Source organism: Rousettus aegyptiacus, unplaced genomic scaffold (assembly GCF_014176215.1).
Source record: "Rousettus aegyptiacus isolate mRouAeg1 unplaced genomic scaffold, mRouAeg1.p scaffold_m13_p_18, whole genome shotgun sequence".
NCBI lineage: Eukaryota > Metazoa > Chordata > Mammalia > Chiroptera > Pteropodidae > Rousettus > Rousettus aegyptiacus.
The window spans coordinates 4,164,593-4,189,458 of NW_023416293.1; the positions used below are offsets into that span (position 1 = coordinate 4,164,593).

A 24,866-nucleotide genomic window follows, 5' to 3' on the forward strand; every position below is an offset into this window, starting at 1 on the left:
GGCCCCGGGCGTCTGTCTTCCGGACTGGGTGAAATGGCGGAGTCGGCGGCGCTGGTGTGGATTCGCGGCCCCGGCTTCGGCCGCAGGGCGGTGCGGGCCCCCTCGGCCCCGTGCTCCGTCCGAGACCTCATCCACCGGCACTGCCAAGATCAGGTGAGGTTCGCGGTTCCCGGAAGGAAGGGGGAAGTGGGGGACGGGGCAGGGTTGGGTGCGGAGAGGGTCTGCCTGGGGTGCGTCTGTTCTTTGGGGTTTTTGGTTCTTAAGGCCGAGGGTTTCTCGGTCTTACGGTGCTGCGAACCGATGCTGAGGCCTACCTTTGCTTTCGTTTTGTGTCTCCCCACAGAAGGGGGAAAAAGCCCTCTGCTCACAGGCGCCTGGTCCAGCCCTCAGTGTGGACTAGCAGAAATCACGTTGGTGTTCCGTTTCTCCATCCGTAAATGAGACAGCTGGGCCAGATCACTTTTAAGGCTCATTGTCTTATGTTTTATATTGTCTTTTTATATTGTCTTATGTTTCTGTGATTATGTGACATGCATTTTGTCCACTGATCAAATATCCCCGTTAGCTCCGACCTAGAGAAGAAGTATGTGATATCCAAACCCAGGCCAAAGGATGGTTGGGGAGGAAAATGGATTTATCTGGTCCTCACTGGTTGGGACCAAGCGCTCACACACGTGCCCTTGTCGAAGGCATGGATTCTTAGGGCCTGTCATTTAGATGTTTATGCTAATCTTTTGATGGTCTCATTTGTCCATGCATATTTTTAAAAACCTATCATGGAGTTCTCAAGTTATATGTGTGGTTTAATTATCAAGCAAGCAAGGTTTTATCAGCTGTGATATAGGAAACCTGTTCAGTTATCCGAAAAATTGGGTGGTCTCCCTGAATCCAATTTTAATCTTGGCACTTGATTTAGTACTGTTTTTCTTTATAACCACACCTCGTCCTTGCTTCTTTAGGCTGTTTCCCCTGCTTGTTATTTATAAGCTTAACACATGTTAACATTGTAGTCCAAACCAAATGTTTGCTTGGACCAGTTCCATGAAAAAGCACTGTGTACTTGCAAATAAGGTGGTTTTTCAGCTTCTCCATTTTTCTTCCTACACTGCAGTCCAGTCTAAAAACTACGAGAACCGTTGTTGTCAATCCGAATGGGGAAATATTTTCTTTCTAAAATAATTGGGACTTAATATCAGCGAAGAGAATTCTTACCTCATGAGTACAATTTTCAAACTTACAGTTGATCCAAAGTGAGGCCAGAAAAAAATTAGGACCTTAATTTTGAGGAGTATTGAAAAAATAATTTTGAGAAATAAAAAAAAAAAATAAATGAATGGATTCACCCACGTATTTAGAAACATGACCATAACAAAGCTGAACATAAAGACAAGACATAAAAAGGCATTCGATGAGGTACTGGAACATGTAAACATAGCTCAAGTTCACACTTATCTTTTTTAAAACAAAAGTATTCTGACACATGATAATCTTAGTGTTTGCTCTCATGGAGAAAGTGAAAATCCGCCCTGTTGTTCATCTGACTGGAATGACAAAGTCAGCAGCAAAGTTAATAAGAAACAGTATTTTTCCCAGGGACATAGGGGCAGTGGTGAAATGTCATAATGACTCCCTCGAAAGTCTACTGCTTTCTTATTCAGTGAGAGACTTTGATCTCAAAAATCATAGACTGTAAAAAACTGTTGTTTGAAATTGTGTCAGTAAGAACTGACACATGCCACTCCTGCCTGAGAATCTTAAGTCGCTTTGATATACGGAGCACTCTTGATTTCTAGCCCAGGTGCTGAGCTTCAGATTAGGGGCTTTTGAACACAGCAGTCCACACTTATTTTAACTTTATAGTTTCCAAGGAAACAAGAGCCTGGATCTGCTTCACAGTCGAGACTTGATGTTGCCCCTTTTATACGCAGACCTGCTTTGTTTTGAGCCTCTCAAAGCAGTATTTCATGTAAATTTCACCTAAATGCTGCCCTTGCTCCAAATCTTATAACTCTGTTGTTGTTCATGATGAAACACCCCGTGATTCCTGTGGTGTGCAGTAAACCCTCGTTGCAATGAGTCAATAAATTTGACACTGATGGACTATAGATTTGTCTCTGGTGACCTGAGGCTGATTGGGCTAAGAATCACATCATACTTTGTGCTTAAAGTGCTTTATAATACACAAATAGTTGAAAACAGTTAAATCGATTCTAAATTTTCTTTGGTCTTTTCTACTAGTGACTATAATTGACAAGCATCTTAACAGAAAATGAACTGTAATATTCCTGCCTTCATGTTAATGTCTTTAAAGTTATTTAGAATTTCAGAAATACCATACCCATTAGACATATAAAATATTAAAAGAAACTAAACTGGCTTTTAAGTCATAAACATTAAAGAAATATGAGGTTACGTATCTTATTTAATCTTATGACAACTCATAAAGTAGACGGTATTTTACAGACAGGAATAGTCCTCCATGTTAATCACAACACTGCATGTAGCTCAGGCTCCCTGCTCCTCTCTCCTGCTGTCATATTTGATTTGGAAAACTCCAGTCAGCTTAAATCCAACTCCATCTATTCTGTTTGGCATCCGGGCAGCGAGTGTCATAGGGAGTCTCATCACAAATCAGTCCCACTATGAATTTACCCAGACGACAAAAAGTTCTCCTATATATCATGCTTAGGTCTTAGGAAATAATTGTACCTAGAATACATCATATGAAATGACTTTTTTCTTTTAGTAGTTTCATTTCCAACTCAACAAATACTAATTGAACACATACTACCTGCTTGTCACTGGAGTAATAAAAAGATAACAAGCTAGGTCCCTTCCTGCAAGAAACTTTTCTCATAAACAGCATTAAAAGAAACCCAAATTTGTCTCTAGGATGTTCCAGAGGAGTGCTTCTTTGTGAAATGCAATGGATCGCTCATTAACATCAACGACACAGTACAGCATGGAGCTGTTTATAGTTTGGAACCCAGACTTCGTGGTGGGAAAGGAGGTAGGACATGAATGTCATCTGCTTAGTTGTAACACAGTTGCAGACTTTAGTCATCTGTATTAAGTTAACAAACTCCTGGGTCTCTGTGGTATGCCAGCCTTGTTTTGCTTTATGAAGTCCTTTATTTACTTACCTGGTTTTGAATATTTTCTTTAATTCTTTTTGAGGAAGAGGTTGCATATACAGTTCCCACCTTCTCCAGCTGGGTAGCTCTTAGGCAACGTGGGCTCCAGAGCTTTGGGGAAGATTAGATGAAGAGAGTGATCATTGTTCTGTCCAATTTGCTGAAGAAAGTGTGTAAAAATAATAAAATCTCCTACTTTTATCGAGATTTTTGTTTAGTTATTGTAGTTCCAAGGGAGGTCTAAAGTTATCTTATTGAAATACAATTGTTTACATGGTATAGTAGATTAAGGTCCTGGTTGTATTAACACATCTAAGAAAGAGAAAAGAAACTAGATGAGCAAAAATAGAATGTGAACAATTCTTAGTCTTCTGATGCACTGACGTGTATCCCTCAGCTTCCCGAAAATCTACAGTGATTTGGTTTGGTTTTCGGAGGGCTGACATCTCAGATTATAATCATCCTGCTGTTTGAAATTGTGTCGATAAGAATGAAGCTTGCCATATCAGCCAGTGACAGTCTAAAATTGCCTTTCCTTTTAAACTCATGAAATCTCATCATATAATTTTTAATCTGGGAATCTTGGATTCTCTGACACTGGGTAAAGCCCCCTAAAATATACCAGTAGTATAGATACAATATTTCAGAAATATAAGAGGAAGGATGAAAGGCATGAGGTTGAATTAAGTTTATCAATACTTTCAGATTCGCTCCCTGGGTAAGAATCTTAATGTCCATTCCCTTAAAAAAAAAAAAAAAAGGCAGAGATCATCTTTAATCTTGTGATCATCACTATTTTCATAAGTTCAGCATTTATCCATCCTTGAACACTTTTTAACTTGCTTTCTCCAAATATATTTGCTCAGGATTTGGGTCTATGCTCCGAGCACTTGGTGCTCAGATTGAGAAGACAACCAATCGAGAAGCTTGCCGGGATCTCAGTGGAAGGAGGCTCAGAGATGTCAATCATGAAAAGGCGTAAGATGCCCATGTGTTTTTATTTTTTGAAGAGGAAGCATACTTTCCTATCAGTAGTGATGATACACATGTCATGCATATCAGAAACGTAAACTTGAAATATTTGTGCTGTAATTTATTATCAGATTTAACCTTTTCTGTAATTTCCTAATTATCTTTGGGTCTTAAGTCCATTATAGTACGCTAGTAGTGAGCATGGCGCGCCTTTCTGAGGGACTGTCACAATATGAGCACGAATGCATTAATTTCTCAGGGGGGAGGGGCGTTTACACGTATTACACGTATGTCAGCGTATGTGTAACATATCCATCCGTTTTCCTCTCCCATCCCCAGAATGGCTGACTGGGTAAAACAGCAAGCTGCGCGAGAGGCCGAAAAGGAGCAGAAGCGCCTCGAGCGCCTGCAGCGGAAGCTCGCAGAACCCGGGCTCTGCTTCAGCAGCCCCGACTACCAGCAGCAGTGCCACGAGATGGCTGAGCGCCTGGAGGATTCCGTCCTCAAAGGTGAGAGGGAGGGCTCCTTCGTGTGGTCAGCAGGCGCCCCCGGAGCTGGCTCTTCCAGACTGTTCCACATAGGTGCATGAACTGCACGTAAAGCGCAGTCAGTCCTTCAGCTTTTTGGGTTACCGACATCTGGAAATCTGGTGAAAGCTGTGAACCGTCTCCCCTCAAAATTAACACAGTATATCTTATGACCCCGCAAAAAAAGAACACCTACCCACAGCATTCGATATATACTTGACCCTTGAATTCCATGGGCCACGGACTCCAGATAAGAACACATGTCGTGGTTTATGGGGATAAGTTAAGTCTGTAGTTGGTGTTTAGACTTCAACATATTTGCTTCCAGTTTTAGGTCAGTTTTTAAAAATTTTTTTAAAAAAATTTTTAAGTGAGGCAATCCTTGGTTGGCTTCACAGATTGCAAGGACTGTGTCAGCTTCCAATCCCTTATTTTTTTATTTTTTACACCTACAGCTTCTAGTTTTCGTAGGTGGTCTCCCATCCAAGTACTAACCAGGCCCGACCCTGCTTAGCTTCTGACATCAGATGTTCAGCGTAGCATGGCTGTAGACTTGCAGGTTTTTAATAAGAATGATTGTCATTAACTTATTTTTTAGAATCCAGAGCATTATGCTAGAACTATTTTGGGTACGATCGAATAAGAAGGCATCTTTTCTATCAAAAAGGTTATGACATAACAAGGGAGAGACAAATACATGCAAATAATTAGCACTAGGGGATGAATCTTTAGGTTTGGGGAGGGCTAGTTTTGAACCTGTCAGCTTCACGGTTTACAGATTGGACATTGGCATTTTAAAAAATCTGGTTGCAGATCTAGAATGCTTATTATTTGAAGTCTGTAAATTCGGGATTAATCTCATTTTCATCATATTAATTTTTGATACCTTGAGGTTTAGATTTTGATATAAACAGGTTCAGATTGCAGCTCTTTTTGCAGTCCAGACTACTTATCATTTCTTTAATTAAACTTGGGGCAGTAGACACTGAGTTGTTAAAATTTCTGGTTAGGTATGCAGGCCGCCTCCAGCAAGATGGTATCGGCAGAAATCGGTGAGACTCGGAAGCGGCCTAACACATCAAGAACAGACCAAGGAGCCAGCGCAGCGAAAAGGAAATGCTTTTGGTAAGGATGTCGCATTTTCATTCCATTTCATCCCCTTCAGGGTTAGGGTTACGTGGTACATTTCCTTCTCGTCTGTGCGGTATAACACATCTTTAAGTAATGTTTGCCGGCAGCTAAGAGTTTTTCCAGAGTGCTTCAGTCTTCAGGTTTCAATGATTGTCACATGGTACACACCAGTAATGGTTTCTGCTACGAGTGCCATTAATAGAATCCGAAGGACTGTATTGTTCCTTACAGAGAAAGACCACATAAAAATACCTTTCTACTTGAATTACTATTTAGTGTTGAAAGAGTTAACTTTGAAAAACGCCAGGCAGAAGCCCGGCTGTACCTTCCAGGTGGTCGTTTTCCCTGGGGTTTTCCACAGCCATCCTCGAGGCCAGCCCCGTCTTCACGTTTGTGCCCGTGAGTGGAAAGCACAGCAGTACTTTTTCTTAGCCGCTCTTCTGACGGCTGTTCTGCCCTTCCCTGCTGGCCTTCTGGTTACCGGCTCAGTTCCTTTGGGACACGTTCTAGAAAATGTTAAGTCCAAATGGATCTTGCTTCCTTGTTGGCCTCCCCTTTGGGGCTAGAAAGATAATTATTACCCAAAGATCATGTAACTGTGTGTTCATTGTAGAATTTTGTGTGTTCTTTCTGAAATGGGACCTAAACGTTCCTGAGAGAAAAAGGTAGTGGTATCGTGTGTGTTTTTTAAAATCAGGTTTATTGAGGTATAATTTATATACAGGAAAATTTACCTTTTTGATTGCAAAGTTCTGTGCGTTTTGAAAAATACAGTCACGTACCACCACCAAAATATAGGATACTTTCGTCACCCTAAAAAGTTTCCATGTGCCCCTTTGCAGTTCATTCCCGTCCCCTACCCCACCCTGGCAGCCACTGATCACTGGTGCGACCTTTGTTGCTGTGGTTTTATCTTTTCCAGAACGGCATGTAGCCTTTTGTGTCTGGCTTCTTTATAATGCTTTTGAGATCCATTAGTGGTGTTATATGTATTGTTTATTCATCCTCCACTTGATAGACATTTGGATAGTTTCTAGTTTTTGGGCAATTATGAATAAAACATAGGATTTTTTAAAACTTTATTAATTTCTAACAGTTAACATTAATAATTTTTAACAGTTGAAATTCATGCAATATAGAAAAAAAGCTTTAAATAAAATCAATTTTTTCATAAGAGACTCACAACTTTAAAAAATAGATTCCTCTAAAGAAAGACAAATACCATGTGGCTTCATTCATATGTGGAATCTAAAAAAAAACAAGACAAATGAACAGACAGAACAAAACAAAAACAGATTCACAGAAACAGACCAAAGGGACGGTTTCCAGAGGGGAGGGGGACGACGGGGCGGGTGAAAAGGGTGAGGGGACGATAGCCAGTCGCGCTGTGATAAGCTTGCACGGTGACAGGTTACTAGAATGAGTAGGGCAATCACATTGTGAGGTACAGAAGTGTCGAATGACTATATCGTACACCTGAAACGAATATAATACTGTGTACCAACTATACTTAAATAAAAATAAATAAAATGAAAAAGAAATCCTCTTGGGTCTTTGGGACGGTTGGTTCCAGTCTCTGTTCCCTGAACAGACTATGGCTCTTTTTTCTTTTTTTTCTGAAGTAGAGGCTATAAACGATGTTCTTTCTGGCAGGTTGGGCATGGAAGGACTAGAGACAGTGGAGGGATCCGTCTCTGAGAGTTCAGATGATGACAGCGACGAAGCACCGAGTACTTCAGGAATGAGCTTCCGTGTCCCCAAAACGGACAGTGATGCTGTCGAGATGGCGGTCGAATATCCCCACAGTTCTCCGAGGGCGAGAGGGTTACGTTCAGACTCCAGCTCACCAACGCAGCTGCAGGCCCGGGCGCCTGACTCTGGGAGTGGCGTTTCCGAGGGCTCGTGTGCTGAGCGGGGAGGGACGCCTGCCGCAGTGTCCGAGGAAAGGAATTTGGCTACAGAAACGGAGAAAGCCCAGGAGAGAAAGGAAGCAGAGAGTGAAGAACCCACAGAAAAGGAAGCAGCTGAGGCTGAACTGAATAAGCAGAAAGAGACAAAAGAAATGACTGATGGGGAAGGGGCTGCCAAGGTAGCACCTGGAGAAGACAGGGGACCCGTTCCTGCTGCCAGACTGGCGGCGAGCCAGCCGGTGAGTAATTTTGAGGGGTCGTTGTCAAAAGCCAAATCAGTTTAATCTCCACAATAAGTCATTAAAATGGATATGTGCTTTTTTCCCCATCAGCTACTTAGTGGGAAGGCTTGTTTAAAAATCAGAAATACAAATAGATGATGGTGAAGCTTACCTGTCCCCCAAAAAACGCTTAGGTGTTTTTGTTTGTTTTTAGCTCCAGAATTTATATTATTTTGCCGCTAGGTGGTGTCCTTATTTTATTCTCAGATTCATGTTTCTACGTTTTAGTCTCTGAATGTATATCGCATATTATAGCGTAATTGGTATTGTTTATTCTTAATTATACAATAGTAAGGAATATTAAGATAGATGCATTTTTTGGGTGACATGTACTCATTTTCCTGTCACTAAGTCTCCGGGATTACCCAGCTTTGCTTTCTCATGGGTACTGTGAACAGGACTGGTCAGCCGGAAGAAGAGCACCTCCTTTTTATCATTTAATCATAAGTCCCCCATTCAGCCTTTTACAAATTTGTTTTCATTGTGCATAGTTTCCCTCATATAGTTGGTTATGTTCTTTGTCTGCAAAAATCTTTTTTTTAATGTTTGCTCTTTGATTTAATGATTTACTTTTTAGAATAGATGAAACCCAAGCTACTTGCTTTCCTTTGATAAACACAAAGCCTGTCATTACTTGTTTAACCAGAACTTTCCTCATCCCCACCCCAATAAGCAAAAATTCGTAAATTGTGCTTTCTAGGGAGGATAGTGGAATTTTTTATACTATGGGCTTTAAATTGATCCTGACACCGTCTTTGGAGTTATAAACATGTAACTTCTATGTTATGTGTATATATTAGCTTTATCCTGACCAAAGTCTTGGGAAAATGAATAAAAGAACCTAGACTTAAACCCGATTTGGCTTTCAGTCTTTGGGCCTCTAACTGTGGACGTGTCGCGGCTGCTGTCGGGGTAGCTGTTGTGTTCACAACAACCAGCTGCGACTCCAAAGACATGTGGTTTAGAATTTGGCCACAAATAATGAAGCCAAGGTTCACTCAAATCTAAAAAAATGACTTTTTAAAAAACAAATAACTAGAAAGATAAAGAGTCTGTCCCTAGATCTCTTTAATGTTTTTAAAAAAATCTTTTATAAGAGAAAGTTATTCTTTGAATATTTAAAAAAAAAAAAAAACAACCCTAGATGCGAACATATTTTCACTCTTTACAGAGCATTCATTATTAGAAGTACTTAATTTTGTCTTGCAGTCTGTAAAGGTACTTCGTGGATAGAACAGTTGCAAGTCTATCGAAAGGCATTTGAATTTGTTGAGTTATATATGTTATATACTTTGACAATCAGGCTGATTATTCAGTTAGAACAGAAATCATTAAGAGTATGAAATTAATAGATTCACAGGCATGAGAACCTCATTAAAATTAAGTTTTTTGGGTGTTGCGTTTTTCTGTGGCCATATTCTGATGTAGGCCGAGTATATTTTACTGTCGGAATTTTTACTGGAAAAATGAAAAAAATTTAAAGTAATGTTAAGACTCTGGGAATCATGGTACTTGTTACTATTCTGAGTGATTGTTTCTAAATATATAGATGAAAAATTAACATTTATGTGTATAGAAAATCATTTAGATGATTATTAAAATTCAATAACAAGATAAGGCAAAATAGCTGAAAATTCCTTGAGAAATAGAATATGGTTGACAGTTTTATTCAGAGAAAGGAGTCTGTTTTAAATATTTTTTTCCCGCCCTCAGGATGTGGCTCAGGAATCTGTAGATTTGCTGGCGTTCGGCTCTGTGGCAGACGTGGAGTCACTGGGTCTGGAGAAGCTTAAGTGTGAACTCACGGCCCGGGGCCTGAAGTGTGGGGGCACGCTCCAGGAGCGGGCAGCAAGACTCTTCTCTGTCCGGGGACTGGCAAGGGAACAAATAGACCCAGCTTTATTTGCCAAGCCTTCGAAAGGGAGGAAGAAGTGAATTTCATCAGAGCTGATTGCATTTCTTTCTAGTCTAGCACGGATAACCTGCGTGATGTTGGCTCATGGCCATTATTCCTGTTGATATTAAAGCTGACTTTTTAATAACTAAATGCTAACTAGCCTCTTTTTCATTATTACATTTATAGAATTAAAAGTGTGAAACCAGCTGGTGTGACATTTTTGTGGGAACATTTAATAACTGTAAAGCTTATTCAGATTTTTGGTTTCATCCTGTATCATTTAGGTAAGCTATATTCTCAAGGAATTTATCTCTTTGACCCAAGTTGTCAAATTTGTGGACATGAAGTTATTTAAAATAGTCTCTTCTTATCCTTTAAAAGTCTGCAGTGGTCACTTCTTTTTCGTCTGCATTTTCAAATGGTGTCTCGAGAGAGAGAGAGGAAGCCACCGCTGCGGCCCCCTTATCAGTGTTAGGGATTCCGTTTATGTAGAAGGATGGTTGTCCTGCAGAAAACAGCTCTCCACCGCGATGCCGTGGGCAAAACGAGGTAGTAAGTGGTTATTGAAGAACTCGAATGGCTAGTCAAAGAGAACACAGGCCTTAAAAGTCATAGAGAAAGACAGATCATTTTATGCGATCCCAAATTGTGCTGCGTTCGCCCGCTGTGGTCTGGTTGGGGCAGATGGGAGAGACGTGCACATGCTCCACATTTGGCTGAATCTTTCTGAGAATGGTACAGAGTTTGTGTTTGATCTCAGATGTCTATGGAAAAAGGCTAAAGTTTCAAAAAGAAGCGTATATTTTTTCTTTATTATCTCCTTTCAGGAATATTTTGGACACTCTCCTTGTTACATGAGGATAGAAACAAACTTAGGAGACATCGCTCTTTGTTTTTCCTGGTTTCCAGTTTTTTTACTATATGCCAACTCTTCCCTCTCTTTTCTGTAATGTCTCAAGTTTTTATTTGGGCCCAAGCATCATTCTGCTACATTGCCCATCCAGTTTTTTAATATTGTTTTTCGTCTTCTCTGGTATCTTCAGAGTACTTTCATTTTCTTTTCTTAATAAAGAGCTCGATGGGCAGTGCCCTGTCTGAATCCTTTCATGGCTGGGAATGTTCTTCTGTTGCATCTGCGGTATCGACTCCTTCTGAGTATCAAATCCTCAGCTTACAGTCTTTTCCTTTCAAAATAATAGACACTTGCTATTGTTTTCTGGCATATTGTATTATGGAAGAAAAGCTATATGTTTTGAGTTTTTTATTGTATACAGTGTGTTTCTCAGACACTTCTGTATTTTTTCTTTAACCTTCAAATTAGAAAATGTCAGCTTATTTCTAGGTGTGGCCTTTTCCTTAATATTTCTTGGTAGTGGGTGAGACTCGAGATCTAAAGACTAGCCTTTTTATTTTAGACCACTGTTTTCCTGTTACTTGATTACTACTTTTATTCTCTGCTGACCCCACGGGACCTCATTTTCTGCCATATCCAGTTCACTGTATGACACTGCTCACATGTTTGTCAATTCAACGACTAGGTTTTCCCTTTGACAATCTTTCTCGCACTCAGATTAGTGCCTCTTCATACTTGCTTCTGTTTTATGGATGTGTTCTCTTGAACAGTGTGTGGGCATGCTTTAAGGACTATGAATACCTTTGTTTCTCTTTCATAGGGACACATGTCCTCTGAGTCCTCAAATAAGTCTATCTACAATTAATCCTTTCTCAGTGTGTCCTTGTGTGCATGAATTTAGGTTTAGGATGGGATTAGATGTACAAGGGCTTTATTGGGCACTGGGGCAGGAGAAGGGAGGGAGAATCCAGATGCAGGTTTGACACCCATGGAGGGAGCGGGAAGACAGGAACGGGTAGGAAGAATCTCAGGTCGATGGTGAGTTCTCACGCCAAGTCATCTCTTGGAGTCTAGCATCTCCCTGGAGTAGGTCTGCCTCGGTGTCCGGACCGAGCTCACCGGCCAGAAAGTACAGCCCAGGTGGCAACCTGGCAGGTGCAGAGGGGGGTAGCCAGTGGGAATCTGCAGGGCGTATGTCCATGGCTGCCAGGGTATGATTTTTTGTTGCTTAGGATTATTTTTCCAGTTTGGGTAGTTGAAAGCGGTTTTCTCCAAATGATGCAGATATCTGTATAAATCTTAAAAAGCGCACTCAAAGAGGGAAGGGGAAACCTTAGATCGAGTGGAGGTTTACTTTATCAGATGAGAGGTGATTTCTCTTGTGAGGGATTCAGGTGGCCATGCCCAAAGCATTTCTGTTGCAGAGGCATGGTGCAGGCTGGGCAGCGCCCCCTTCCTGCCCAGCGTGGGTAGCCCCTTCGGGGTCCCCTTCCCGCCTGGCGTGGGTAGCCCCTTCGGGGCCCCCTTCCCGCCTGGCGTGGGTAGCCCCTTCGGGGCCCCCTTCCCGCCCGGCGTGGGTAGCCCCTTCGGGGTCCCCTTCCTGGCCGGCGTGGGTAGCCCCTTCGGGGTTGCCAGCTCCCGCCGGGCGCCACTTCATTTAGCAAGAGCTGTGAGCGGCCCTAGCTCTGCCTCCCACAGGCAAATGGACCTTGACTGGCAAAGTGAAAAGACTGTAATTCTGAAATTGCCCCTTTCTTGTAGCATTAAAAGTTGGAAAGAAAGGCGTTCGCAGCTGCCAGAGACTGACCATCTGGCCATCCTCCCACATGACCGTAGTTGGTCCAGCTCTCGCTGGTCCACGCGTGGGGATGTTAATGGTCTTCTGCTGTGTGTCCATTTTGCTTGCTGATGCTTTGGCCACTTCAATGGGAGTTTGCAAGAGGGAGTTAAATGTATGTGTGCAGATTACCACCTTGAACCAGCACTCATTAGTGGATTTTTAAGATGAAAAGGGCCCCCCAGAAAGTGCAGTAACTCAACAGCATCTACAAATGGTTCTAGGCTGGCTCCGACCCAAATCAGGAAGGTACTGTCGAATCTCATGGCACTGCTCGTGTGTCTCAACTAGAGTATCACCCGCTGCGAAGGATACTGTGGGATCCAGGTGGCACTGTGTCACACGGGCTGTTGCTACAAGCCTCTCAGCCTGTTTCCGGGGAGCACTGTGACTCACGATGTGCCGGTCTCACCTCCTACAATGGAGGACCGATGTGACTGTTGAATGCTCCTTGGCGTTACCTTTCCTTTCAGTCTCCATGAGGTTTCCGTCTGAGAATAACTAAGTTAATGTGCTCTATAGAATGAGCCTCCGTCCCAAGCATTTATAGGTCACCGATTCGGGATCACCCCCCAAGAGGTCAAGGCCACACAAATATGGCCCAGAGTCACATGATGCCGGTGGGTTAAATCGAAGCATTTGCAGTGACATAAAACAACTTGGGTTGTCCCCGGAATGCAGACCGTGTGATGTGGTGGGCTTTAGGACAAGGGCTGTACAGTCACCGATCTGGGTCCAAATCCTGATTTTCCCACTTCCTAGTAGTGTTTCCTCAGAGAAGCTCCATAACCTTGAGCGTTAGTTCCCTAATCCTACCATCAGGTTGGATCGTATCTAACTTTCAGGATTGTTAGGATTAAATAGGATAGTATGTAAGGCACTTAGCACAGTGCGCTGCAGCTTGTAGTTGCCCAATAAATGGAAGTTATTGGAATACTCTAGAGCAGGGGTCTCCAACTCCTGGGCCACACAGCTGGTGAGTGGCGGGCAAGCGAGCAAAGCTTCTCCCCAGCGCTAGCATCACCGCCTTGGCTCCACCTCAGATCACCGGGCATCAGGTTCTAAGAGAAGCACCAGTCCCTGATGTCAAAAAGATTGGGGACTGCCACTCTAGAGAGCACCATTATCCAACAGAAATGCAATGTGAGCCACAGACATAATTCGACAGTTTCTCATGGTCACATTAAAAAGTACAAAGGAACAGATAAAATTAATGTTAACAATACCTTTCTTTAACCCAATATAGTCAAAGTATCATTTTAACATGTAATTAATATAAGAAAATTATCAAGAGGTAGTTTACTGTTTGGGTTTTTTTTTTTTTTTTTTTTTTTTTGTACAAAGTCTTTGAAATCTGGTGCTTAGGAGCCCCGTGTGACTTGTGGCCGCTGTATCGGACATCGTGACTCTAGAACACATCTAAGGCCAGGCGGTGAGCATGGTAGAACAGCTCATCTTAATCCAAACCGGAAGCAGAATCAGGCCGAGGGCACTTAGGGCTCTTAGCATGCTCCTCGCCTCCCTCGGGTGCTGAGACAATCACACAAAGTGTATGTGAAATGTAACCAGGGGCAGTCAAGTGTCCCATGTGCAATGTGGAATCGTCTTTTCTGCGGGGACACACACATGCCGGGCTGGCTCAAACAAGTGTGAGCTGTAGTCCGTGACTCTCGGTCTCGGCCTTGCTGGTGCTAGGCTGCGTGACATCCTGGCCAAGTGCCCGTGGTATCAGTTTACTTATATAAACTGAGCTGTAAGGCACAGCTTGAATTTGCATGGGGTAAATAATCAGGCACTTTAAGACTAAAGCATCTTGAAATGAAAAAGTGGTGAGGAGTTAGGAATGCAAACAAGTACTCAGTGAAAACGGACATTCCATACTGAGAAAGACCCCAGGACTGGACACCTCAAAGTACATACATACTTCATGGTTTAGCAAAGGAATGAGTTTGTCTAGGAGGCACATCTTGTTGCAGCTCATTTTTAAAACAGCTTACATGTTACCTCCCCCAGTTGTGAAAGAACCAGTGAGCTTATTATAGAGACCTGGAGCTTCCAAACTTTGTTAATCGTGCATGTCTATCAGTAAAACATCGGAGACGTGCACTGCAGATCATGTCATTCATCTGTTCAGAGCCTTCCACTGGATCCCATTTCTCCCTGAATAAAAGCCCGAGCACTTCTCTACAATGGCCTGCAAGCCCCTCACAGCCTGCACTCCTCCCTGACCGCACCCACTCTGCCTCACTCCACCCCAGCCAAGATGGCGCCTTGCTGTCCCTTAAACAAACCAAACACACCCAAGACACTCGGGCCTGGATCTCTGCGGACTGCTCCTTCCGCCTGGAATGTTCTTTCTCCAGCTGTCCACAGAAATGGCTCCCTCACTTCTCACTCTAATTTAAAATGACAGCTACCCCTCCTCCCAAACACATCCCTGTCTTTCTTTCCTGCCTATTCTTTTCCATATGGCCAATTTTCATTCTATTTATTTTACTCGCTATTCTATTTGCTTATTAAATGTCCCTCGCCCTGCGTGGACGGGGCAGAAATTTTTGTTTGCTTTGTTAGCGCCTGGTGCATAAAAGGTGCTCCACAAATATTTATCGAATGAATGTATGTGCTACTGTACTAACATAATGTATTTTATAAAACAAATAGAATTCTGAACGTATTCACTGCTCATCAATGGATTCCCTTGAATGCATGGACCTACTTTAAACCTTTGTAGCTTTTGAAGAAGTGGGGATGCCTTTGAAGGTTGTTGAGGAAAATGACTGGAACTGAATAATTTACCAAAATAAAATCTGAGAGCAGCTGACGTGAGGGCATGGAGGGCAATTCTACGGAAGGGGATTCTGTTGCCCACACCTGCCAACCATCAAAAACGCAGTTTCTGGGAGGAACAAAGATTCTTTCTTCCCCCAGTAGAGGGTGCTGGGCACTAACAAATGCGAGCCAAAGCTTGGCAGGACAGGCGGCCGCTCAGAAGTAAGGTGGATGGGAGAAAGTCACTTAGAGCCAATTGACCCGCAGTCTCCCTGCCCAGCACACACACACACACACACACACACACACACACACACACACACAGAGCGCAAGTGTCAGACAGACAGACAGGTACAGCCAGCTTGACCAGGTTCTGTCCTTTCTGATGCTCGAATTCTCATGTTTCACTCTGCTTTCACGCCGCCAGATGTGAATACATCATTTATAAGCTCGCTGAATACCCCATCAAATTAGTACGTCTCTCCTCCATAAACAACTCTTTTCTAATCATTTGCTATTGTTTCTGCTGGAGGAATCTGAGTCTTCTTGAATGTTCGATAATTGCTTTATTTTTGTGTTATAAAAAAAAAAATTTCTCTTTTGGACTAAAACGGGGTTTCGTGCAGCTCTGACATTCATTTCTGACTGATCCCCACATGTTTTAGCGGGAACTGTAGGCCCTGATGCTTCAGCTCGTTACTCCTGCCTCCACAACTGCCTTGGACTGACCGGGCCAAAGAGGCCTCTGCCCAGAGCTGGCATCTCGAAAACAAAGAGACGCAAGGAAATATACTGTCTTTCTCTTTCATTTCTGGCGAAAGCTTCGGGAAGATCTGGTCACAGGAGAACAACGGAGGGAAATCAGGCTGGGGGTGAGGGAGGCAAACCCCCAGCCTCTGCCCCGAAAATCGGAGAGAAATGGCTGCTTTTATTTAAAGTCTGCCCCCCAAGTTACCAGAAGTGAGTGTCTAAGCAAATGGGGTTCCTCAAAGCACCCCTTCCTCCCTTCCATTCACTCGGCGGCATTAGGGAGGCTCCCAGAACTGCCTAAAAATCCTGAGTGGGCTCAGCGAGGTGTGGGGAAGAGGAGCCCCCGGCATGGCTCCTGCGAGTCGGCAGGTCTGTCCCCTCCTCCGTGGAGATGGCGCGCAACGCTCAGGGGTGGGGGTTCGGGGTGTCGTGTTCCTGTGGCTCCTCTGGGACTGTAACACAGGCCTTTGGTGGCTCCAGTCTCCAGGCTCGTCTCCATCTAAATAGCCCCCCAAGTGCTTATCATTTGCCGTCACCATAAGCAAACACCAGGCCTTTGACTTAGGAACCAAATTGGACTAAAATATCATTGTTACTTCTGTGTATTGGAGTTCTCTGTAAGATTCTATTGATAAAAAGAGGGTTTATCGATAAAACTTAATTTCGAAAGCTTCTAGGTGTTAATTCTTTAAAACATATTGCTATTTTGGAAACACGATTTTTGGAAAACGGATAGTTCAGAATTGAGTGAGGTGGGGAGAGGATGAGGAAGGGTGAAAAATGATGCTCAGATATAAGAATGAGATGTTGTGACACTGAGCCGCCTCCCGGCAGAGGAGAGGAAGCCCGCCTCACCGCCGAGTGGCTGGCACAACCCTCCAGACCCCACTGGCGGCGGCTCGAGCTCTCAGCCCGACAGGCCCGCCGTGGGTCCCGAGGAGAAGGTGCCAGAAAGGCGCCGAGCCTCAGGACCTCCGCATCCCTCTTGGCCTCTGCTGGGCCCAGAGCGTTTCTGGATGAGACCCCTTCCCTGAGCCTCCTCCCACCCCTTGGGGACCGAGAGGTCCTGCTCCTTTGCTGTGAGGTGGTTTCGTGCCCTCTAACCCTGCCTTCGGATTCCACCTGTGCCCGCCCTGGGACCGAGTAGCCTTTGGCTGATGGTGGGGCCCATGCTGCTAGCCGTAGAGAGCAGAGACTCACAGAGCATTTGACCTCTGTAAGTTCATGTCCCTTATTTGTAAAACAGGGATCATAATTTGTCCCCGTCTCATAAGGTGTTCTCCAGGCTTCAACACTATATTTTCCCTGAAGCACCAGTCACGGTGCCTAGTGCTTTCTAGCGCTCTGAGACGGGACTTGTCACCCCGTGCAGTCAGACAAGAGACCGGGAGTCAGGACCGTGGGGAGCTTGCTGAACCAGAGGCCCCTGCAACGGGGGCCGTGTGGATGGGGTCTGACGCCCGGTGTCCTGCAGCTGGATACGGGCCGGGCTTGGACACTCGCTGTGGCATTACCTGTGGGTTTTAAAATCTTGCTGAAAAAATTATATGTATCATATATATTATTAAAGACAATCTGGAAATTAAAACATATTAAAATATACCGTGCTAGCACAACTTCTTGGGGAATGCTTTCTAGTCCGCCCAAATCGTCATTGTCATTTGTCATTACATCACACACACATTGACCTCTCCCTTCTCTGCCTCCCAATCCACTCCACTGCCAAGTCTTAGTGACCTGGATGGCAAGTCTGCCCACTTCCCCCCACCCCCACGACCACTGCCCCAACGCCTCTGGCAGGCTGCCAGGTGCTGTGGCCCCCGGAGGGCCACTCTCCCCCCTCTCTTGAGCCCCAACCCACTGCTGTCTGTCCTCTGTGCAACGGGCAGAATTACCTTTTGAAAATTTCTTTATCGTGGTAAAATACGCGTAATATAAAATGTACTGTTTTAACCATTTTTAAGTGTATAGTTCGATGGAGTTAAGTACATTCGCACTGTTACGTAACCGTGACCGTCACCATCTCCACAACCTTTTCATCTCCCCAAACTGAAACTCTGTGTCCATAACCACTAACTCCACCCCCACTACCTGCAGCCACCACTCTGCTTCCGGTCTCTGAATGTGACCGACTGCTCTAGGCCCCTCGTGTAAGTGGAATCACCTGGCATTTGTCCTTTTGTGACTGGCTCATTCGACTTCAGCATAATTCCTATCTTTAAGGTGCAGCCATGTCATAGCCTATGTTAGAATTTCCACCGATTTTAAGGCTGAATAATATTTCGTTGGATATACATACCACATTTTGATTATCCACTAGAATTATCTTTTAAAATGCAAATGAGATCATGTCCCTTCTTTGCAGAACACTCCTCAGTGGCTTCCCATGGCTCCCCGAATTAGAGCCGTGCCATGGCCTGGAGCCCCTTCCTCCGGCCTCTACCCCTTCCTTCCCCGCCACACTCCGGCCACCCGGGCGGCTCCCTGATCCGGAAGCCAGCAAGCCCTTTCTCATCCTGGATGCTGCCGCCTCGTGAGGCCACCCCGGTCCCTCTCTCTTTCATTGCCCTGTTTACTTCCTCTGTTATCTGGCTTCTTTGGTGTCTTGTTTATCGTCTGTCTCCTCTCTCTGGATTGAGAGCTTCACGAGACAGTGGCCATCTGGGTCACTACCACGCCGGGGTGTGTCGATGAGTGCCTGGCTGAATGGGGGGTGTGGCCCGGCGAGAATTATTGTCACTTTGCTCGTTTGTCCTAAATGCTCATTTATAAAAAAGTGGCCTTAGAAGGGCCTGAACTAGATATAAAATTCGTGATTTTCTCCCTTTCTTTCTTGTATCCGTACTCTTCCTGATCCCTTAGCGGGACCGAAGGTCTGCTTCTCCTGACGTCAGATCTTTGGAGGGGATGCCGACAGCGTCTATCTGTTCCTTCCCAGCAACTCTGCAAAGATGTAGGGAGACAGAAGAACTGAGAATATTGGGTAAAATAAAGAGTTTAAAAAAGAAATCTATCACGTCTTTGAACCATAGGAAACAAGAAGCTAAGGGGAACATAAATAAATTATTTGAAAAGTTTCCAGAAAAATAGCAAAAGTCCACTCACCTATATTTAAAAGTCTGTAATGGGGGGGAATCTATTTGGCAAATCCAAAAAGTAATTTTTTTTTCAAAGTACACATATCTATAGAAACACATAAAAATACATAGTTAGAGAAAGTTGTAAAGATCCTAAAAAGAAAAACCCTTACTTAATTTAGAGTGCAGGCAATGATCTAAGCGGCACATTAGCATAATTTTTATGTATTGCAAATATCTCCTCCTACTCTCATCTTGCCTTTTCATTAATGGTATCTTAGAATAAACGCACATATAGAACAGTGAATAAATTGTAACGTATAATGTGAAATTTTTACAAATGAGCTATATAACTAGCATCCGGATTGAGAATCAGATCATTACCAGCATCCTCTGGGATTGACTAGTACGTGACATTGCCTGGAAGCAGGCCCTGGGGCCACCCAGAAGAGAGGGTGTGGAGAGCTGGCACCCCTGACTTGGGTCTCAGTCATATGCTTCCTGACTTACCACCTGATTTCTTTTAGGCCCTCTGTCTTATTTCTTCAGGTGCCTTGAGCTGGGAGAATATATTTACCATGGATGCAATCAAGAGATTACATCCGGAAGATATAAAAAGTTGCTGCAAATCAATAAGGAAACCAAGCACACAATAGAAAAACCAGCAGAAGAAATCTAAATGGCCCATAAGCCCTGGAAAAGCCTCCAGCCCCACTGATAATCAGGAGAATGGAAAACAAAGTCAGGAAAGTTTCCTTTCAGTCCAACCACACATCAGATTAGCAAAGTGGAGGAGCTTAAGGAAGAGAGGGTGAGGATGTGAGCAAATAAGTTCTCTGGGACATATTTGGGTGGGGTCTGTAAATTGGTAGGGAGTTCTTGGAGGACAATTTGGCAGAATCTGATAAAACTGTAAAATATGCACACCTTCTACCCAGTTCTCTGTATATATCTTAGAGAACTACACATGTATATTATACCAATAGAAGTGTAAATGAACTATATTGTCTCTGTATATAAATATTGATTATATATTATATTATACCAATATACCACTAGAGTACTAATATAGACATATTGTATATCCATACACAGGTACACAACGCAAATGCTCAAGAGTTCGCATTGCAGCACTGAAGATCCAAAATCTTCGAGAGAACACAAACATTAATAATAACAGTAGATCGTTAGAATGGCATCTAACTTTTCATTAGCAACCTGAATTGCCCTGATTACTAGAAGTCAGTAGAGCAGTGACTTAACATTCTAACGAAAAACGATTTCGAAACTAGAATTCTACACCCAGCCAATTAAATCAAAAAGATATTTTCAGACATTTAAGCTTCCTTTCTGAGAAAGGTGCTCGAAGATGTATTCCAGCGAAATGAAGGAGAAAACCGAAAGAAGAGAAGAAGGGATCTAGAAAACAGTGGATTGGACCCAAGAAGGCAGTGATGGGAAATCCCAGTGATGACCGTGGAGGAGACCTTGACAAGAGCCTCTTCCCAGTTTAAGCGACAGAGCAGAGGTCTCTGGAAGAAGGCACGATGTCTCTAGGAAAAAAAATGGAATCATCTGCAATAAACAGATGGATGAAAAGCTGAATAATATTGAAGATGTGGTGAAGACACATTATTTTGCCAACAAGGAGAAAAGTAATCAGCAACTCTGAGAAAAATGAAAGGCTGAACGAGAAAATCATGGTCCAAATGTGAAGCAAATTTAAAATAAGGTGGATTTGGAACAATAGATAGAGTATTAAGAAAAGAATATTCATTCGTCTTTGATGCCAGGAACACTTTTCTTTGAGTGGCCTAGGGTTTATTTTGGAATGATAGTAAGATAAATATAACCATAGCATCCTTTTGGGCTCTATAATAAATACTATTTATATAATCATGACAACGTAAATGTTACTTATTAGTTTTCAGCATTTAGAATCAACTTATAAACAATGTTAAGGTTACCAAGGTTGACAATGCAAAAAATTAGTGTAGCTGGTAGAGGACATGGATGACTGTGGCCTTTTCACAGTCTTGTATGTTTAGGTTACTGGTTTCCTGAATGAATACTGTCTAAAGCTCAAGGAGCAAGAAATAAAGGCTTTAGCATACTGTTTAAATTTTCCAAAGTGTTGAAAAGAACTAAAATTACCAATGTGTTTATTAAAAATTTGAGAGACTGAAGTAAGGATGCTGTTTGTGGTTTGGGAGGTAAACCATCAGAAGTGATGTTTGAAGAGCGGGAAAGGATGGAGTGAGACAGTATTGCTTTTCCTTCTAAACGGTTCTTTGCTGTTTGATTTCGAACCGTAGATATGTCTTTGATCTTCCTCCCCCCGCCCCCCAACTCATCAGCTCCCACCAGGAACTTCTCAGAAAGCCTAGAGACCAAGAGGCAGGCCAGATGCTCAAAGGACAGCTTAGAGCTGCGTTGCAGAGGAAGCAAAAAAGTGTTTGCAGGAGGTGTAGGGGCTGCTTGGTGGCTGGAGTGTCACGTTCCCTAATGAACATGCAGGGAGGAGGTCAAACGTGCCGGTGGCTTCTCACCGGAGTGGATGGCAAAAGCTGCTTTTCCTTCCTGTGATAACTGCAGTGCTGAGCTATTGATAAAATGCTTAAGTGTCTGCGAAGAGGATCGTCCCAGCAGGACCGAGCTAATCCTAGAGATTTCTCCATGCTCATTATTATGCATTTTATTTGCTCGGCCCGCCTTTCCAATTACCTCTCAGAATGTGCAAATCCTTCCCCGCTTTATCAGCCTTGCTCCGGAGATTAGAGGATCTGCCAATGACCTTCATTGTCAACACCAGGGCTCCGCTGGGGCTCTCCCCGGGGACTGACCTCTGGCTCCACGCTGATGAACCTACAGCCTAGAAAACATGGTCCGATCCGGGGCTTTAAGGATTTTCCATCTAGAAGAGGGTGTGCCTAAAGTAAGGGAATCGCATGAGGTCAGGAGCACTGGCCCCCCCCCCGCCCCGCCCGTTCTGTCCCTGACAGCCCTTGGCCTCGTCTCCAAGGGCAGAGAGGCGGTCAAGGGTATGTCGACAGGTGAAAACAGAACGTGTTATCAGATACTGTCATACCCTTGTCATGTGCCTCAGCTTATGCAGGTTCAGGCCGTCCTAGAAGTGCATACAAGGTTCAGCGCTGCCCTGGGGAAGATGACCAGGGGTTCGAGGCAGCGTAGGAGACACTTGTCACTGTCTGTCCATTGGACAAGTGTCTATATTTTTCAACATGAAAGTCGTATGCGTTGGTTCCTAGTTTCCTGAATGAATACTGGCTTGACTTTGGACTAAGAACTCTTGGTCCAAATTTCCAAAATTTTACCAAAACGGGGGGGCTCATCCATCTCTCTCTCTCTCTCTCTCTCTCTCTCTCTCTCTCTCTCTCTCAGCAAACACTGTGCGAACATGTGATTTGCAGGGCACCGTGCTGGGCATGATGACAGAATCAAACGAGAGGGTGTCCGTTCCTTGCCGGCACTGTGCTCCATCGGAAGACCGCACGTGAGCATCTCCAGAATGTCGGAGGGGATGTCAGTCGGCTGTTTTCACAGCGACCAAGGGCATCCGGAGCACGCAGTGATAAACTGGACAGGGAGAGCCGGGCCGGGCAGAACGTCAGAGAGGGGTCTTCACGATGCAAGTGAGATTTATCAGAGACCTGCCAGTGAGAACGTTGCAAAGGCAAGGACGAGATGAAGGGCATTTCAGTCGAGGAAGAAGAGTGAGCGAATACGTGACTGCCCAGGGGCCCTTCTGCGAGGGGCCCGACCGCCGAGTGGAGGGGGGCTGGGATGGGACAGGACGTGGGGGCGGGAAGGCCAGCTGGGCCTGACGAGGGCCTCTGGGAGCCCCGCCTGGCCCCGGAAGCTGCAGATGAGGGGCCGCCCGGGCAGAGAGGCACCGTTCAGAATCAGCACCCTGGTCTCCTGCCTCCTACAGTTTCTTGAAAGTGAAAATATTCAGAATTAACGAAGCTGTAGGGAAAGACATAAAAGGTTGGGTTGTTGTTTTCATTTGTTTGTTTGTTTGTTCTTTTCAGGAGAGGATGGTGAAGAAACAGAAACTTAGAGGAAAATTTTGACCCACATAATGCTAACTTAAGAGTGTTAAATGGTAAACTTAATTTGCATATAATATGATCATATTCAGAGCGCTTAGAAAGAGGAAAAAAACCTCTTTTCACCTATTCTTACTCTCAAATTTTCAGGGAAACTCTAAGAAAGACTTTGGGGAAAAAAAGTCTTCAATTTTTTTTTTTTCCTGACTGGCTTCTTTCCTCTTCTCACAGCCAATCAGAAAGCTGAGGAATCATCTGGAATGGCTGGATTGCAGACCATATGATGAGATGTTTCTTTCCTCACAGGCCATCGCGCTCCCCCAGGCTCACCCCGCTTCTCAAACCTAAAGTGGAGAGGAACTTTAACACCCAGATCCCCGCTTGTCTCCCCCAGGTTCCTCAGGTGACTCCAGGTGGAAGTCACCATCCCCAGGGACTCCCCCGTGGAACGAAGCCAGACTTGGTGGGAGGCGGGAGGTGAAGGAAGAGGGGTTGTAGAGCAGGAACAACCTGGGTGGAGTGAGGAATAAGGGGCCACCCCAAAGCTCAGGAGCAGCCGGCATCGTGGCTGTGTGGGGGACAGCACCAGGTCAGGGGGCGCCCCTGCAGAAACCACGGAACCCTCTCCAGAGGGGACAGAGCAGTGAAGGGCTGGGTGATCTCACAGCTGTCTTGGTTGCAGAAGACCTTGTCCTAAGTGTCCTCAGGCCTACAGGACATGCGTGGGAGCGTGAAGCGTTTGAATTCTTGTACAGCGTTCATACAATTACACTTAGAGCATTTGCAACATATTATCTCTGGGGGAAAAAAAAAGTCTTCACACAATTAAAAAATCCCTAACAACACAGGTCCCTAAACGATATGGGCTTCTTCTGCCTTTGAAAGCTTTGGGGGAGAGCAGTCTGATTCAGACAGCTTTGTTTGTAAGCAGTCTCCCCTCCCCCATTATCAGAAGAGGCTGTTTTACGGTTTTTCTGCTTTTCAAGCCCATCCTGACCCCGCAGACCACAGACCAGACTCTCCACCCAGAGGGAAGGCCTGGTCCCCTCTCTGCATGACAAAGGGCAGCTGCCCTCCTCCTGACTGCCGAATCCCTTGTAAAAAGTCTCCCAATCCACATTTCTGGTCTTCTTTTGCCACTAGCTAATTGCTCAATTATTTTATTTCCCCAGCAAAACCTCAGTCTGCCTGGAATCCACATTCAGGACCAGGAGCCTGTGTCCAGGAAACCACAGGAGTCTGGAAATTTGTCCTCCGTCTGTCTGCTTCTCATGCCTGCCCCGCTCAGCCCGGCCCCGCTCGGCCCAGCCCTGGCCCTGGAATGACTGGGTCCCCCGCTCGCCTGTGGCGGACGGCTGCTTCCCGCTGGCTTCAGGGGTCCTCCAGGACTGTGCCCTGCAAACAGCCTGAAGATGTGGAAGGAACTTTGGGCTGGGAATCTGAAGACCTGACTTCACTGTGTGAGCTCAGGGACGCCGTCACCTCTCTGAGCCTCGGTTTTCTTAGCTCTAAAAACTGAGGGAGGACAACGGCCCGGATAGTCCGTTTCACCTCCGATTCTACGAAGAATTAGAACCATTCGTTCGGTGAGCCCTCACTTAACGTCGTCCGCGGGTTCTCAGAAACTGCGGCTTTATGCAAAGCGGCGGACGAGGAAA

At 44.5% G+C, this 24,866-nt stretch overlaps 1 protein-coding gene across 1 annotated transcript; it reads left to right on the forward strand.

Moving 5' to 3' along the window:
* SDE2 (SDE2 telomere maintenance homolog) lies at window positions 1–10,008 on the forward strand. The gene is made up of 7 exons (XM_016157473.2): window positions 1–153; window positions 2,893–3,010; window positions 4,001–4,112; window positions 4,446–4,615; window positions 5,644–5,758; window positions 7,418–7,913; window positions 9,669–10,008. Exons 1-7 carry the CDS (start codon window positions 34–36, stop codon window positions 9,888–9,890), a joined length of 1,353 nt encoding a protein of 450 aa, XP_016012959.2. The 5' UTR covers window positions 1–33; the 3' UTR covers window positions 9,891–10,008.
* The last annotated feature ends 14,858 nt before the right edge of the window (window positions 10,009–24,866 follow it).

Bases quoted from the DNA above. Each gene is read 5' to 3' on its own strand.
- SDE2 (XM_016157473.2), top strand. From the start codon at position 34: ATGGCGGAGTCGGCGGCGCTGGTGTGGATTCGCGGCCCCGGCTTCGGC. The intron at 154-2,892 runs GTGAGGTTCGCG...ATTTGTCTCTAG, and splicing joins ACCGGCACTGCCAAGATCAG to GATGTTCCAGAGGAGTGCTT. The intron at 5,759-7,417 runs GTAAGGATGTCG...TCTTTCTGGCAG, and splicing joins GCGAAAAGGAAATGCTTTTG to GTTGGGCATGGAAGGACTAG.